Source organism: Mirounga leonina, unplaced genomic scaffold, assembly GCF_011800145.1.
Source record: "Mirounga leonina isolate KUSES-001 unplaced genomic scaffold, KU_Mleo_1.0 Mir_170, whole genome shotgun sequence".
NCBI lineage: Eukaryota > Metazoa > Chordata > Mammalia > Carnivora > Phocidae > Mirounga > Mirounga leonina.
The window spans coordinates 19969110-19985326 of record NW_023270433.1 but is presented as its reverse complement, the minus strand read 5'-3'; the positions used below and the strand labels follow the sequence as shown (position 1 = coordinate 19985326).

The 16217-nt window shown below is 52.4% G+C and overlaps 1 protein-coding gene across 3 annotated transcripts; it reads right to left on the bottom strand.

The window, feature by feature from the left end:
- Window positions 1–374: 374 nt before the first annotated feature.
- On the bottom strand, window positions 375–12199 carry ALAD (aminolevulinate dehydratase). 3 transcript variants are annotated; one of them, XM_035016006.1, is made up of 12 exons: window positions 12096–12199; window positions 6409–6565; window positions 5424–5474; window positions 4868–4964; window positions 4414–4549; window positions 4212–4295; window positions 4033–4121; window positions 3688–3743; window positions 3501–3588; window positions 3327–3413; window positions 2457–2586; window positions 375–1806 (listed from the first exon to the last, which is right to left on the bottom strand). In XM_035016006.1, exons 2-12 carry the CDS (start codon window positions 6546–6548, stop codon window positions 1745–1747), a joined length of 1020 nt encoding a protein of 339 aa, XP_034871897.1. In that variant the 5' UTR covers window positions 6549–6565; window positions 12096–12199; the 3' UTR covers window positions 375–1744. The 3 variants fall into 3 exon arrangements, with proteins under 3 accessions (XP_034871897.1, XP_034871898.1, XP_034871899.1); XM_035016007.1 differs by lacking the exon at window positions 5424–5474 and having other exon boundaries at window positions 12096–12198; XM_035016008.1 differs by lacking the exons at window positions 5424–5474; window positions 6409–6565; window positions 12096–12199 and adding an exon at window positions 5166–5388.
- Between the last annotated feature and the right edge of the window lie 4018 nt (window positions 12200–16217).

Here is a 16217-nt window from a genome sequence, read left to right as displayed (position 1 = left end):
TAAAAAAGATTTTATTATTTATTTGACAGAGACACAGCGAGAGAGGGAACACAAGCAGGGGGAGTGGGAGAGGGAGAAGCAGGCTTCCCTCAGAGCAGGGAGCCCGATGTGGGGCTCGATCCCAGGACTCTGGGATCATGACCTGAGCCAAAGGCAGATGCCTAATGACTGAGCCACCCAGGCGCCCCTATAATTCTACATTTTAAAATGGATTGTACTGCTTTAAGGTCTGAGTTGAGCTTGCTTTGGCCCTAGATTTGGGATTTGTCACTTTGCAGATGGGAAGGTGGACTTGCAAAGGCCCTTAGCTGGGCCTTACCTTTTACTAGGGGAGACATGACGTGAGTCTTGGAAGAAAGCACTCAACCAGGGGCTCAAGCTAGAAACCCATGAGGGCATCCTTGTTTCCTCCCGTTCCCTGGATTTACAGTTTAGGCAAAACCTGCTCATTCTGCCTCTGGGAACGTATCCTGAACATATACCTACTTCCTCCTCTCTCCACCGCCACCACCCGGGTCCAGGCCAATGTCAGTCCTCCGCGGGGTCTCCAGGTGCCTCCCAACCAGCCTCTTTTTCGCTCACCCTTTCCTTTTCATGCAGCAGGAGACTGGGGGAAGGGGAACACACCTAACATCTAGTTAAGATCCTTCAGATCACCTTCAACCCAATGCAAAGGAAGACCGAGCTTCCTACAAGGTGTACAGCCTACCTTTCCAACCTCCAGTCCCGTCCCCCTCCTCCGCTTCCTCACCCTGCTCCCAGCTGGGAGGCTCCTCCCGCCGCAGGACCTTTGCACACTTTGTGTCATTCTTGTGGCTTCTGATGCTCGCTCTCTGGAAAGAGCCTTTCTTGTCCCTCAGCCTCAGGGAGGGCTTCTGGACCACCCTCTCAGGAGACGCCCTTGGTCAGTTATGCTGTCTCAGACCCTTTCTTTCCTTCAAAGAACTAATTATGATTTGTAATCGCTTTGTTTTCTTATTGTCGTCTGTCTCCCCATTCTCCTTGCATAGAGACAAGCTGAGATCTGTCCTGCTATATCCCCAGTACCTAGCATCATCTCTGGGCACTGAGCAGATGTTCTCAAAAATTCTCTCTTCAACAGAAAAGGCTTTTTGGTGGTGGCATCTCCAGCAGTCAGAAACTCTATTTGCTTCTGAATTTCAATCCTCCGGCAGTGTTTCTGCTTATTAACAAGTAACTCTTCTCTGGGTATATGGCTGAGAGCAGAACAGGAGATCTCAGGCAGCCTGGCAACATGGGCCTGTGTGGGAATCACCTTCCAGTGGAATCGAGGCAAATGTCAACTCTAAACCTGAAGATGTCTTTCTAGGCCTCCATCCCGGCGCCCAGCTCAGACAGCTGCCAGAGGCCTCAGGCTTTCCAGAGCTTCTCATGATACAAGGTGCAACTTGCCCTCCTCTACCCCTAACGCTCCAAGCCCCGCTCCAAGGCCCCACCAAGCCTGCGCCCTTACCTCCTGGTGGCGTTCAGGCTGAGGCCACGCCAGACGAAGGAGCTGACCCAGCGGGGGCATGGGGAAGCCTGGGGGAGCCTGGGAGGCTCGAGTGGTAAGAGGGGGGCAGGCTGGCAGAAAGCACCCAGGGCTGCTGGGCGCCTGCCAGCACGTGAGTAGGAAGAGGGCATGAGGGCACAGTTCTAAAGCAGCATTTACTTTGGTTTTCACTTCTCCAAGGCCCCGGGACCTTTTAAAAGTTCTAGCTATTACTCTTGTACGTGGTCGCCATCACTCCTCCTTCAGCCACTGCAACAGCTGAGGCGTGTAGTAGGTGATGATGATGTCAGCACCTGTGGGGGGACAGAAGCAGGAAGCGGGGAGGGGCCAGGCATCAGCTGGGGGCTAAACTTCGGGGAGACCGGGGCCAAGGAGGGGGCAGGCGGCTACCACGAAGAGACAAAGCCCGTGGGCGTCAGAACATATGACAGAGCCCAGCTCCGGTCAGTTCGAGCTCTGCGTGCTGTGTGACCCTGGGCAAGTCATTTTCTCTTGCTGGGCCTCAGTTTGCCGTCGTATGAAACGCACAGAGGGAGAAATGAGTACGTCATAAGGGCCCTTCCCATGCTGTGTGCACACCAGCACCACCAGCTCCCATTTGTGGAGTGGTGAGCACATGCCAATGACACGCATCCCCTCCCACAATGCTCCAGGCGACACGCCTCGGGTATTTTATCCCCGGTCTGCAGACAAGGTCACTGAGGTGCACAGAGGCGCCTCGGCTAAGGTCTCAACACCAAAAAGTAACGGACGGCTCTGCTTTCTTCACTGTCGCACGTTGGGTTCTGCAGCTCCACGGCCCCTCCTCACCCTGTCTCTCTCTAGATCACTGGTATCCCCAGGCCTAAGACTCCAGGCTGTCTCATGACTTTATTTTGTCCTCTGGGCAAAGTGCCCATCAGCCCCGTGGCACAGGTCAGGAAGCCCCAGCGCCCCTGTTTACCTGCGCGGCGGAAGGCGGTCATGGCCTCCAGGACAGCAGCCTTGAGATCAAACGCCCCGGCCCGGGCTCCATGCCACAGCATGGCGAACTCTCCAGAAACATGGTACACGGCAAGTGGGAGCTCAGGGTGCTGTGGAAAAGCAGTGGCGGGTGGACAGGTGGAAGTGTGGAACCTCTGGGAGTGTCCCTTCCTGCCTGCCGAACCTGAGAGCATCTTTTTTTTTATTTTTTTATTTTTTTTTAAGATTTTATTTATTTGCGAGAGAGAGAATGAGAGACAGAGCATGAGAGGGAGGAGGGTTAGAGGGAGAAGCAGGCTCTCTGCTGAGCAGGGAGCCCGATGCGGGACTCGATCCCGGGACTCCAGGATCATGACCTGAGCCGAAGGCAGTCGCTTAACCAACTGAGCCACCCAGGCACCCAACCTGAGAGCATCTTGAGCCCCATGCCGTGTCCCTACTGTTGGCAGCCGGGCCCGTTCTTTTTTTTTCCTTAAAGATTTATTTATTTTAGAGCGGGGAGGGGCAGAGGGACAGGGAGAGAGAGAACCCCAAGCAGACTCCCCACTGAGTGCAGAGCCCAATGCTCAACCCCACAACCTGAGCGAAAACCAAGAGTCAGACGCTCAACCAACTGAGCCCCCCAGGCGCCCCAGGCCGCCCCATTCTTGAACTGTGAAAGCACAGCAGCTTGAAGGCTCCGGCCAGCCCTGGGGCAGATGCCCATGGTGGTTCCTGGGCAGGGGTGCCGTGGCAGGCTTCCTGCTCAGGGCCAGGTCGCTCTGAACCCAGGGGGTCTGCAGTCTCTGAGCCTGAGATCCCAGAGTCTGCGGACAAACCCGCTCATGTCCCTGGGCCCCTGCCTGCTCACCTTGTCCTTCACCTCCCGCACGATGTCCAGGTAGGGCATGCCCGGCTTCACCATGAGCACATCGGCTCCTTCCCGTACGTCCCGGGCCTAAGGGACGAAATACTCTGTGGGGAGGGCCCAGGAGGCAAGGTGGGGGGGGGGACCGGCCAGTGGGCTCAAGCTCTGGTCACTCACCACCGCTCGGAGGGCCAGGCCTCGGGCTCCCGGTGGCAGCTGGTAGCAGCGGCGGTCTCCAAAGGCTGGGCTGGACTGAGCTGCGTCCCTGGGAAGCAGAGGCATCAGCACGGGGTGGGGGGTGTCCGGCTTGGGGCGAACAGGTCAGGGGAAGCTCGAAAGCAGACCCCTGCCGACCCCCACTCACCGGAAAGGTCCGTAGAAACAGGACGCAAATTTGGCACTATAGCTCATCACTGATACCTACAGGAGACAAACAGGGTCAAGGTCCAGGCAGCGCTTTTCAGGCGTCCCAGGGTGAGGTGACAGGGAGAGGAAGCATGTAGGCTGGGAAGTGGAATGCCTGCGGTCTAGTCCCATTAAAGCTCTGGGCCTTGATTTCCCCACGTGAAGTACAGAGGTTGAGACGGATCTCAAAGGCCTCGTCCAGGGCTGTCTTCACTTCCGGGATTCTTAGCAGATACGGGGATAGGGCTGGTCCAGGCTTTCGCTGTACCTTCCCCGCACCCCTCGCCACACTCCCCGCCCCTACCCTGTTGCCAAGTCCATGGGCCATCAGAGCCTCCTTGATGGCTTCCACACGTCCGTCCATCATGTCCGACGGGGCTACCACCTGACATCCTGAGGGGCAGAGGGTGGCCTTCAGAACTCTGGGATCCTCCTATCCGCTCTGCCACCTCCCCGACCCGGAGCTGCCGGTGGCTCACTCACCTGCCTTGGCATAGGCCAGTGCCACTTCCGCCAGCCGCTGGCGGCTCTCCTCAGCCTGGAATGCCCCATTCTTGCTCAGGAGCCCTGCAGGACAGACAGCTGGGTTTGGGGGAGCATCTCGGTCCCTGGCCCAGCCCACCCAGAGGAGGACTAGGTGGAGGGAGTGCAGGTGGAGCAGGGCAGGTGAAGGGAGGGAGCTCACCACAGTGACCATGAGAGGTGTAGGGGCACAAGCAGACATCGCAGGCCACCAGGAGGCTGGGGAAGGTCTTGCGCAACAGGCGGATGGCCTCGACAGCTGGGGAGTCCTCGGAGTCGGCTGCAGAACCCCGCTCATCCTAGTGGCAGGGGAAGGGTAAAGAGGTACGTCCGCAGGATGGCCAGACCTCACAGAGCCCAGCTCCCTGCACGAGGATGCAGTAAGGACTGTCCCCATTTTGCACAGGGCACTTGACCTGCCCAGTCAGGGTGGCATGGCCCTATTTAGCTTCCTGTCCCAAGGCGGGTGCTATCATCAAGCAGGGGGCCATGTCCCCGTGCCCACGCCCCAGGGCCAGCACAAGGCCGTACTGAGGACACGGTCCATGTGGGAGCTCAGCTCACCCTCACCCGACCCTCCCTTGTCTTCCCCTCGAACTCTGCTTCTGATTCTCCACCTTGGGGACTCTGCTGGGGACTCCAAAGACCAGGACACAGCGCAGACCCTCTTCCACCAGGGGCTTCAGCATCTCTTCCAGCCGGTTCACACCATACCTGCGTGGAGGTGGGACAGAGGGGCTGAGATGAGGCAAGTGGCAGGCAAGGGTCCCCCCTCACCCCTCTGTGCTGCACACGGCACCAGGAGAGCTCAAGCCCCACAGTCCAGGGAGGGGTGGGAATGCGCCCACCAAACAGATGGGAAAACCAAGGCCCCCAGAAGCAGAGCTATGGAACTTAGCTGTGGAAGGTTCTTACTGAACTCCCATTTGCAGCTCAGCTCTCCTTTGCAATAGACTCTGCTATGATGTCTCTGGTGGATGAATGGGCTGCTCATTCCTTTATGGGGCTGCCTCTTCTGTTCTCGAACAACTTTGGCCCCGAGAAAACCCTTTTCTCTACTGAGCTGAAGTGAGCTCCTCCAGATCTTCTACCTCCTGGGTCTGCTTCCTGGCACCTCCAGCTGGGAAATCTCTCCCGCCACCCTCCCCCGGCCCTCCCCACCACATCTCCTACCTGGCTACTCCTGGGAGGCTGTCGATGGGCTGTACGTCATCGGGAACGTCCCTGCAAGAGCGGGGGGTGGGGGGTGGGCTATGGACTGGTAGCTGTGGGAGGGGCCGGTGGTGAGGGAGTGACCGGGAGGGATGGCTGGGGAGCTGGGAAGGAGTATGAAAGTGGGGATGGAGGGAGGAGGTTGGGGTCCAGTGTCTGGTTCCCTGCCTGGCCAAGCCCAGGGCCTGAAATAATAATAGGAACAGCGAGAGTGACAGTGACAACAGAAGCAACGGGACTAAAAGAACTAAAAGAACACTAAATCATACGAAGGAGTCAAGTGGCTACAAACTTGGGATTCTGAAGTCAGAAGGCCCTTGCCTGCGATCCCAGCCACTTACTGGCTGGGTGACCTGGGCCAAGTTGCACCATCTCTTTGAGCCTCAGGGCCCTTCATCTGTATTTGGGTGGATTCGTTCATTCATTCAACGAATGGTGAATGAATGGCCTTACTATGTGCCAGGTACTATTTACTCTCTGGAGATACAAAGTGAACAAAACAGACACAAATCCTTGCCCTCGTGGAGAGAACACTCTAGGGAACAATATCCATTCTTCCCTCATATGAAAACTGTCAGGACTGAAGGAGATGATCCATGTACGCTGCTTAGCACAGTACCTGGTACACAGTCAGCAGTCAATAAATGTCAGCCATTGCTATTAGGAATAATCATGGCTGCCACCTCTTACACGTACACAGCTCTTTACAACCTACAGAACGAACGCCTTCTCCGCTTCTGTCTTACCGCAAGGATGGCGGGCCAGGGTTATTATCCTTATTTTCCGGATGGGAAGACTCAGTTCTTTCCTAGTTTGTTTGATTCCTAAGACGGTTGTCCTGAACCCACTCTCTCTCCCTCTCTCTCTCTCTCTCTCTCTCTCTCTCTCTCTCACACACACACACACACCAGCAGATCCGAGGCCTGGACCATTCCTGGGGACTCACGTGACAAAGATGGGATAGATGAGGTTGGAGGCGCTGAGGGGAGAGGCGGCTGCCTGCCAGGTGCGAAGCAGTGGGTGGAAGTAGCCACTGTGCAGAACCGACTGGGGCTGCATGGTGGGCAGCGTGGACTCCCGGGGCATCAGCTGTGCGCTCAGCTCTGGGGGGGGGGGGGGGACACAACAGGATGCACGTGAGACACGGTCCCTGTCCCCAGGGGATGGTCCCATACCCCCACGCTCTTCCCGATTCTTGCCTCCCCAGCTCTCTGGCCAGTGCTCCCCGTAGCACAGCTCGCCAATCCCTGCTGGTCTGTGACAAGGGTAAGTGGAGGAAAGGAAGTGGGCCCTCTGGAAACTTCCCTAGCGATCGGAACCGAATAATCTAAGATTTCAGCTTGTATTTTCTATGGTGTCTCTCTTTTTCTAAAATGACATTTCTTGGGGCGCCTGGGTGGCTCAGTCGGTTGAGGGTCTGCCTTCGGCTCAGGTCATGATACCAGGGTCCTGGGATCGAGCCCCGCATCGGGCTCCCTGCTCAGTGGGAAGCCTGCTTCTCCCTCTCCCGCTCCCCCTGCTTGTGTTCCCTCTCTTGCTCTGTCAAATAAATAAATAAAATAAAATTAAAAAAATGACATTTCTCAGGGCGCCTGGGTGGCTCAGTCAGTTGACAGTCTGCCTTCAGCTCAGGTCATGATCCCGGGGTCCTGGGATCGAGCCCTGCATCGGGCTCCCTGCTCAGTGGGAAGCCTGCTTCGCCCTCTCCCTCTGTCTGCCACTCCCCCTGCTTGTGCGCTCTCTCTCTCTCTGTCAAGTAAATAAATAAAATCTTTAAAAAATAAATAAATAAAATGATATTTCTCCAGCAATTCAATACAATTTTTTTTTTGTATTTTATTTAAAAAAAATCAATCTGTGATGGATTGGAAATTAGTATGAGAAGCACTGACCTAGACAACATTTAAACTTTGTTTATTCCATAAAAAATGTGCAGGTGCTTGGCAGAAATTTTAGATAAGCAAGCAAGAGAAAAATCGCCTGTAATTCTACCTCTAGAGAAAAGCACTATTAACACCCTGGTACAGAGACGTCTCGTCAGGCACAACGCACACTAAGAGGATTAACTAGCAGGTGCCTGAGAAGACAGACAGACAGAACCCCTGCAGGGGGGCCGTTGAAGCTTTCTTTTCCAGCCTGAGCGCCTCCTGCTGTTCCCCAAGCACCAGCCACATTTGGCCGCTTTCTGGTTCTGCTCACCCCGCTCCCTTAACCTAAAAGGTCCTGCTCTCTGCACCACCTCCTCAGCCCCAACTCCTACCCGGTGCCCACCTTCCCTCTCCCGCTGAAGCTTCTCTTGCCCAGATCATAATCTCTCTTACATAACAGCTCTCTGTGGATCTATTTTAGCTCATTCCAGGAGACAGAGCTTCTGCAGGGCATGGTCCATGGTGAGCTCATTTCTGCACCGTCCCCCCCAGCACTCTGCCACAGGGTAAATATTTAACTACATGAAGTACAAGACAAGCGCTAAAAGACAGAAGGAAGCTGGGGCATGCACATGTTTCTTGAGCACCTACTGCGTGCCAGGCCATGCCGGGCACCCGCACACGTGGTTTCTCATCGAGGAGGCAATAAATTGTTTGGGCAGGTAGGGCTGATGGAGTGCGTCTCAGACAGGAGCTGCCCTAAGTGAACCATGAGCTCCGAGGCGAGTTTGGAGGTTGGAAGAAGCTTGTTGGAAGAAGACGGGGCTTCAACTTGGTTTTTCGGGATGAGTGGGTTCAGCTTGGCAGAGGGAAAGGGGAGAATGTTCCCTCAGGAAGGGAAGAAAGGGGCAAGGGTGCGCAAGGAGGAATGGCCGTGGGCTGCTGGGAGGACTGAGGACGCAACAGAAGATGTGTGTACCAGGGAGGGGACAAGAGAAGGCCAGACTGAGGACGGGGAAGATGAGGAGGGGGGTGGGGGAGTGGCCTGCTCAGAGCCTGGCTTGAGGAGGCTAATTCTTGCAGGAGGGGCAGAGCTGACTGAGCAAAGGAGCGCAGACACTCCAGGGGGGAGTGGGGAGGGGAGGAGAGGGAAGGGCCATCGTAAGGCAGCCAAGAGGCAGTCTCTTGGGGCGGATGCTCTGAGCTTGTGTGACCCAGAGGGCAATGGAGACAGGGACAAGGCAGGAAGAGGGTGGTTGGGAGCTGAGCTTTTGGAGGTGCCTGGGGAAATACCCAGTAGCCAAGGAGGGGGGTAAAGGAGCCACCCATGTCTCCTTGTATGAATGGGACCTCAAGGCAAGGACTTATTCAAGGTTACACTGAGTGAGGTACGAGGCTAAAACAGGCCTATAAGCCCAAGTGTCATCTCCCAGGTGGTGAGTGGGGAGTGGGGGTCCCCTAGTACACTGATCATGCCTTTTATCTCGTCTCTCAGGTCCCTTTAGCTCCCTCCCAACCAGCTCAGGGGCCCATTTTTATCCAATACTCCTCCTTGGCAGGGTTGGGGTTATCAGGAGCCACAGAGGGACCCACCCTACCACCACACCCCCTCCAGCAAGCCACATCATCTGACACAGAGGCAAGTCAGGCCTCCCCAAAGATGTCCCAACCCCCAGATGAGCAATCAGTCAGGTGGCAGATAGAAGGTCCCGAGTGCCCATTTTGTGCAAGATTGGCTGTCAGGTCTGCTATGGGTTAGCTCAGCTCAGAGAGGTTAAGTCTTTTGCCCAAGACCACACAGTTGGTTAGTAAATGAGCCAGAATTTGAATCTGTTCTAGACAATGAGTACAGGGTTTTATCTACCATACCCCATAGTCCTGATGAACACTTGATTCCTCAAGCATCTCTCTGGCTATACTATCTGCCTGGTGAGTCAGAGAGATGGAGGATACACAAGAGAAAAATATACTGAGCGTATGTTATGTGCTGGGCACTGGACTAGGTATCTCATTTCACTGCAGAGACTATTCCAACTTTCACTAATAAGGAAACTAGGAGGCTCTGAGAGGTTAAGTGACTTGCTCCATGTCATTCTGGAGAGTCAAGTTGTTTTTTGAACACGCCTCTGATTCACTTCCCAGAGAACAACCTTTGTAGCAGGACTCTGGCTTCTGGAATCCAAAGCTGCATTCTACTGGCCTCAACTCCCCATCTGTTTTAGAAGGCTGGGCAAGCACATGCCTTCTGCCGATCAGAAGCAGCAGAGCAGGGCTGCTCAGGAGCTTTGCAGCCCCAATTGTACCATGAGGAGGTGGGGGGGGGGTTGGTGGGAGGGGCAAGGGAGGGGCAAGGGAGAAGGGTGAGAGTGTGAGGAGGAACCTGACTAGGGCACTTCTATTTACATCTGTTTAATTTTAGGGTTAGGGAGAGATTTGCTTTGAGAAACGGGTGTCAGTGCTGAGAAAAATTTTAAAACATTGAAAATCACCAATGCTGTTCATCTCTTACATTCTGAAGTGGAAAATGAGGTGCAGAGAGGCGACAGGACTTGTTTGACATTGAGCAGTGAGTGAGGTGCAGAGCTGGCCCTGACCATGAGTCTCCTGCCTTCTAGTCCAGTGCCCTGTCACCTCAACCACACATGGGCATTTTGTTACAGCAGGAACTTAATAAGTATCTGTGGAACAGAAAAACAGCCCCTGAGCCAGAGCTGCCTGTTTGCAGAGCCAAATCCATGCCAAGGTTTTGCTTTGCAAAACGTCCCTCAAGACTGGGAGATTTCTACATACTTGGGAGGGCACTTCTTCCAAATCAAGGGAGCCTCCAAGCCACAGCTTAAGTCCTGTGACACCTCACTGAAGACAGTAGCAAGTCACCTTGGGACCCAGCACCTATGTTCACCCACATGAGAACAGGTTAGCTTAGCTGGAAGGTAGGACAGGGCAGTGCAGAAAGAACCTTGTTTCAGGGTCCCACAGTCCCACATCTGCTCTGTGTTCTGTGTGTGACTTTGGGCAAGGCTGCTGGCCTTTCAGAGTCTTTATTTCATAACCTATAAAATGGGAATGATACTATCAAACTTGCAAAGCTGCAGAAATGAGATTAGAGCAGCCCAGGGAACGTGTACCTACTTTTATCATCATTAGGAGCAGAAGTGAGCTGGAAGTAGCCCCCCCCTACTCCCCAGAGTCCACACAGCTGTGTGTTCTGCTCCATACCCGGGAGGGAGAACTTTCTATCTTGGAAGAACTTTTCTATCTTGGAAGCCACAGGGTCTTCCAAGATATCTCAGGTGGGGTCTCTGCCTTCCAGCAGCTTCTGTGGTGTGAAGTGATAACCAGAGACTGCAGCAGAGGGGTGGACTAGATGCTATCTATGGGAGGGGCCTGTGTCTCTAGGAGTCAAGCACGGCTTCATGGAAGAGGCGGCTCTGCAGACTGATTATGAAGGTATCTCCTTCCTTAGAAGGCAACTTCCCCAATCTGGGAGTAACAAAGTTGGGCCCTAAGAGCTGACACCGTGGGGAGGAGGGTTAGAAGGAGCTGCAGGCCTGAAACCACCCCCCCCCCCACCATGCTGTGCTCTGCTGAGGATTTCAGAGGCTGTTGTCTTGGCACAGACGGTTGGGAGCTGCCAGCTGGGGAGAAGGCAGTCAGGAGGGCCAGCTAAGGTGGAAGGTGGCCAGGCCTGAGAAATCCAAAGCCCCAGAAGGGCCCAGGATAGCAGACGTCAGGCAGTTCTGAAAAGGGACCAACTAACTGCCTGTTTATTCAATCAGCATTTCCTGAATATCTACCCTGGACTTGCCCCAGTGCTAGATACAGGGATTAAAGAGAAGCATGAGACCCAGGCCTTGCTTAACCTAGGTAGGGCTTTGAAGAGCCCAACCTCTTCTGGGTTTAGCCATCTGGAGCTGCAGGGAGAATCTGCCAGTTCCACAGACTCCTAGAATATCTTGGCTAAGAGGATCCTTCAAGCTTGTTGATTACATAATTGAAATGATGATGAAACTGGGCTCAGAGAAAGAGAGACACTGGCCCAAGATCAGGCAAGGGGTCAGCAGCAGATCTGGGGCTAGAATCCAGGTCTTCAGCAGCCCAGACCTCAGTGCCCACCTCGATACTTTAAGTACAGATTTCAAAGCTGCGCTTACCAGCAGCAGTGGCCGTGTGCAGAATTCTGGATGAAGGGGTTGGGGAAAAAGGAGATAGAACGTTGACTCTGGACTTGGCTGCACTTGGCAGCCTGACGGTTAAGCACATGGGTTTTGGAGCTGCAGACATGGGTTCAAATCCTAATCCCGTCACTTCCCAGCTGTGTGATCTCAGTTTCTGCACCTGGTAAATGGTGACTTGAACCGACCTCAAAGGGTTGTTGTAGACTTAATGGGCCAGTGGATGTGACTTATGTCTAAGTCTCGCACAAAGCAACTGTTACTACCTCCACTTCCCTCCCCCGTCCTTCGAGGCACTTTGGGTTCTGTACCGATGGAGAATGCCCTAGGCGCCTCCAAGGGAGTGGACCCCAGAGAGGAGAGGCAGAGCCCGGAGCCAAGCCCCCAAGGGTACAGCCACGCGGGGACCCCAATCCCGGCTGCAGCAGGGCAATCTAAGAGTCCAAACAAGGGCTCCACAAGGACTCTGTCCCCGGCTGCACCGCCAGCGCTTCAGGCGCACGGCACATTGGGGCCTGGGGACAAGGGACTCTTCGTGTCACAGCCCCACCTCCAAGCCCGCCATCTCCCTGAGTCCGGCCCCCACTCACCTGCTTCCTCAAGGGCTCCCAGCTGCCGCTCCCGCCACCGCCGTAGCGCGTTCTAGTCTCCCGGGGCCCACGTGGGGGCGGGGCGGCTCACCCGGAAGCAGCTCCCCCCCTTGCAGCCCGCCCCGACCGGCGTGCAAGCCACGCCCTCTGCGGGCTCTCTGCCCGCGTGCTGGTCAACTCCGGCCGCGGCTCCGCCCATGCACCTCGAGGCCTGGCCAATCGGGTTGCGGAAGAGCTGCCGGGTCCGCGCCCCACCCCCTAGGGGGCCGCAGCTTTGGTGGCTGAAGGCCCACCCGAGCCCACGTCGGGGCGCAGGGGCGGTGCGGGCGGGGTGCAGCCCGCGGTTACAGCCCCGAGGCTCTCTTTACCGCCCTCCTCTTCCCAGCCTAGCGCATACTTGGCTCTGGTTAATTGTTGAAAGAATAATTGGTGTCAAGGACATTAGAGCAACCCCTTAACGCCTAACACAATAGCTAAGTCCATTTTTGCAGACTGAATATTTTAAAAGCTGTTGAGTTCAGCACCAGGCTGCCTTCCAGGTTTTCAGAGAAAATTAATTCCAGAGTAATTACTCAGGGCTTGCTCTGTGTTATGGATTGAGAGATGTGATGTGAAAGACATGGGCACTCTGGAAAAGCTCTAAGTCTGAAAGGGGCATCAAACCGACCTAGGATGGGTACAGTGCGAGATTTGACTGGAAGGTCTGTGCGGGGTTTGGGCAGAGTATGTGCAGGGGCCAGAGGGAACTGGTGAGGCTTATGGGGCTTGGGTGAGCTAGTAGAATTGGATGGGTGAAGTAGGGATGGAGATCAGTACCCTAGCAAAGGAATGCCTTTATAAAGATGGATCAGGGCATTATAGAAAAGCTGACTTTGACTTGCTGAAGAGGCCAGTGGGCTGGTTGTATTACACTTCCTCTCAGATTTTATTTCTCAAAATCGGTGCTCCAAACCTGTTTTATACCTCTTTATATTCCAAGTTAAAGAGGCAGAGAGGTTTAATGCATGCTAGGGAAATAAGACCTGCGTAATTTCCAGCTACTAGAGTTCTGATCTGTGGTCAAATAAGGGAGATGGTGGAAATGAAGTCCTATTTTTTGTGCATTTAAGAGTCAGGGACAGTACCATGCGTTTTGCATTCACTTATCTAATTTTGATGACAACTATGTTACTATCCTCATTTTACAGACTGGGAAGACAATCTCCAGGGAGATTAAATAATTTGCCCCATGTCACACTGGACTTTCTCTGCAGCGCCTGCTAGTCAGGTTCCTTCAGCTCATAGTTGAGAGTCCCTGCTCATTTCTTTCATGACACCTGTTCCATCTCTGACTTTATTGGTAACTAAGCATAATTAGGAGCTACCTCAAAGAGCCCAAAAAGAGTGAGAAATTTAAGAATGCTGCTGTTTGGGGGGCACCTGGGTGGCTCAGCCGGTTAAGCATCTGCCTTCAGCCCAGGTCATGATCCTGAGTTCCTGGGATCGAGCCCCACATTGGGCTCCCTGTTCAGTGGGGAGTCTGCTTCTCCCTCTGCCTCTGCTCCTCCCCCCACTCATGCTCACACTCCCTCTCTCAGAATAAATAAAATCTTTAAAAAAAAAAGAATGCTGCTGTTTGGTGTAATCTGTTTTTCACATGTCTCTCTTATTCTTGGCAGAAAGACCTGTTTCCATTCTCTACCCTACCCCAGGTTTCTGAAAATAATTTTACCTTAATCTTTCAATCTTATCTACAAAAAGTATTGTGAATGCAACAATATGAATAAATCTTAAACATTATGTTGAGCAAAAGGAGTCAGACACAAGAGTACATATCGTATGATTTCATTTATATGAAATACAAACCAGGCAAAATTCACTTGTGCTGTTGGAAGTCAGGATAGCGATTACCATTGGGGAAGATTGGAAGTGCCCGGAAGGGAGACCATAGGGGCTTATTAAGGTGCTGGTCATGTTGTTTATTGATCTGAGTGTGAGTTACATGGATGTTTGTGCAAATTCATCAAGCTCTACATTTATCTGCACCATTTAGTAAGTATGTTATACTTTAATAAAAAGTAAAAAACAAAACAACCCACAAAACCCAAAAAACCTACTGAACTATTTTGAGTGCTTCCCAGGTAGGTATATGGCATTGTGCTAAATGCTGTGAAGTGCATAAAAATAGAGATGAGTGGTTGCCAGGGGCTGAAGGGAGGGAAGCATGGGTAGTAAGTGCTTGACAGGTACAGGGTTTTATTTTGGGGTGATGCAAACGTTTTGGAACTAGATAGAAGTAGTGGTTGTACAGCATTGTGAATGTGCTAAATGCCCTGAATTGGTCATGTAAAAATGGTTAATTTTATGTTCCATGAATATCATCCCAATTAAAAGATAAAATTGGGGGGCGCCTGGGTGGCTCAGTCAGTTGGGCATCTGACTCTTGGTTTTGGCTCAGGTCATGATCTCAGGGCTGGCGTTGGGCTCCACACTCAACAGGGAGTCTGTTGGAGATTCGCTCTCTTCCTCTCCCTCTGCCCCTCCCCCTCCTCGCTTGCTTGCACTCTTAAAAAAAAATTTTTTTTTAATTTTTTTGAAATAGATTGAAACAGATTTTGAAACAGATTACACCAAACAGCGGCATTCTTAAAATTTTCACTCTTTTGGAGCTCTTTTTTTTTTTTTAAGATTTTATTTATTTATTAGAGAGAGAGAACATGAGAGGGGGGAGGGTCAGGAGAAGCAGACTCTCTGCTGAGCTGGGAGCCCAATGCAGGACTAGATCCTGGGCCTCCAGGATTATGACCTGAGCTGAAGGCAGTCGCCCAACCAACTGAGCCACCCAGGCACCCTCAAATAAATTCTTCAAAAAAAAAACCCTGATTAAAAAAAAAGAAGATAAAATTGGTTCACTGAATGCAATGCGGTATTCTGGAATGGCTCCTGGAACAAAAAAGGGTGTTAGCAGAAAAACTGGTGAAATACAAATAGTTCGGTATTTGGTAGTTCTTCTCAGTTTTGATGAATGTACTGTGGTTACGTAAGATGTCAAAATGAGGGAAAGCTGGGTGATTACATGGGAACTCTCTGCACTCTGCAACTTTTCTGAAAACTAAACTTGTTCCAAAGTAAAAAGTTCAATTAAAGAAAAAAATAAATAGAAACAAGGCCATGGGCCACTAGAACAGGACCCTAGCTTTCATAAGTTAGTGGTAAGATCTTGAGCAAGTAAGTCACTTTTCTCTGATGAGCCTTAATCTCTCATCAGCAAAAATAGGATTAGGCTGCAAAAGTAATTTTTATTTACTTATTTATTCTTTTTTTTTTTTAAAGATTTTATTTATTTATTTGACAGAGACAGAGCGAGAGATGGAACACAAGCAGGGGGAGTGGGAGAGGGAGAAGCAGGCTTCCCGTGGAGCAGGGAGCCCGATACGGGGCTCGATCCCAGGACCCCGGGATCATGACCTGAGCCAAAGGCAGATGCCCAATGACTGAGCCACCCAGGTGCCCCCAAAAGTAAATTAAAAAAAAGATTTTATTTATTTGAGAGTGCGTGTGCACAAGCGGAGGAGGGGCAGAGGGAGAGGGAGAAGCCGACTCCCCAGAGTGGGGAACCTCACGCAGGGCTGGATCTGAGGACAGAGATCATGACGTGAGCCAAAGTCGGACGCTTAACCAACTGAGCCACCCAGGTGCCTCACTAATTTTTTTTTAAGTAATCTCTACACCCAACGTGGGACTCAAACTTATAACTCCGAGATCAGGAGTTGCACGCTTTGCCAACTGGGTCAGCCAGATGCCCCTGCAAATGTAATTTTGTGTGGGTAAAAATGGTAACCTTCCCACCCTCCAAATCCAGATCAAAATCTCTACGCATGAAGGGCTGTGGCTTACAAAAGATGAGATTTTTGCCTTAACCTAGTAAGCAACCTTCAAACTTCAGATACCACTACAGGAATGATAAAAGTGTACTTGGAAAAAATTGGTTGATAACCTCAGATTCTTCCCAGTTTTTTTTTTTTTTTTTTTCTTTTTTAAAGTAGTCTCTACACCCAGCGTTGGGCTCAAACTTACCACCTCGAGGTCAAGACTCACAGGTTCTACCAACTGAACCAGCCAGGTATCTCTTAAATTCTGTAG

What these genes read in the sequence shown, in the direction of transcription:
- ALAD (XM_035016006.1), bottom strand. Translation starts at nt 6,548, where the DNA reads ATGCCCCGGGAGTCCACGCTGCCCACCATGCAGCCCCAGTCGGTTCTG. An exon ending in ACTGGCCTATGCCAAGGCAG is followed by an intron (nt 4,122 to 4,211) that starts GTGAGTGAGCCA and finishes TCTGCCCCTCAG; the next exon opens with GATGTCAGGTGGTAGCCCCG. An exon ending in GACCGCCTTCCGCCGCGCAG is followed by an intron (nt 1,807 to 2,456) that starts GTAAACAGGGGC and finishes GTCCCCCCACAG; the next exon opens with GTGCTGACATCATCATCACC.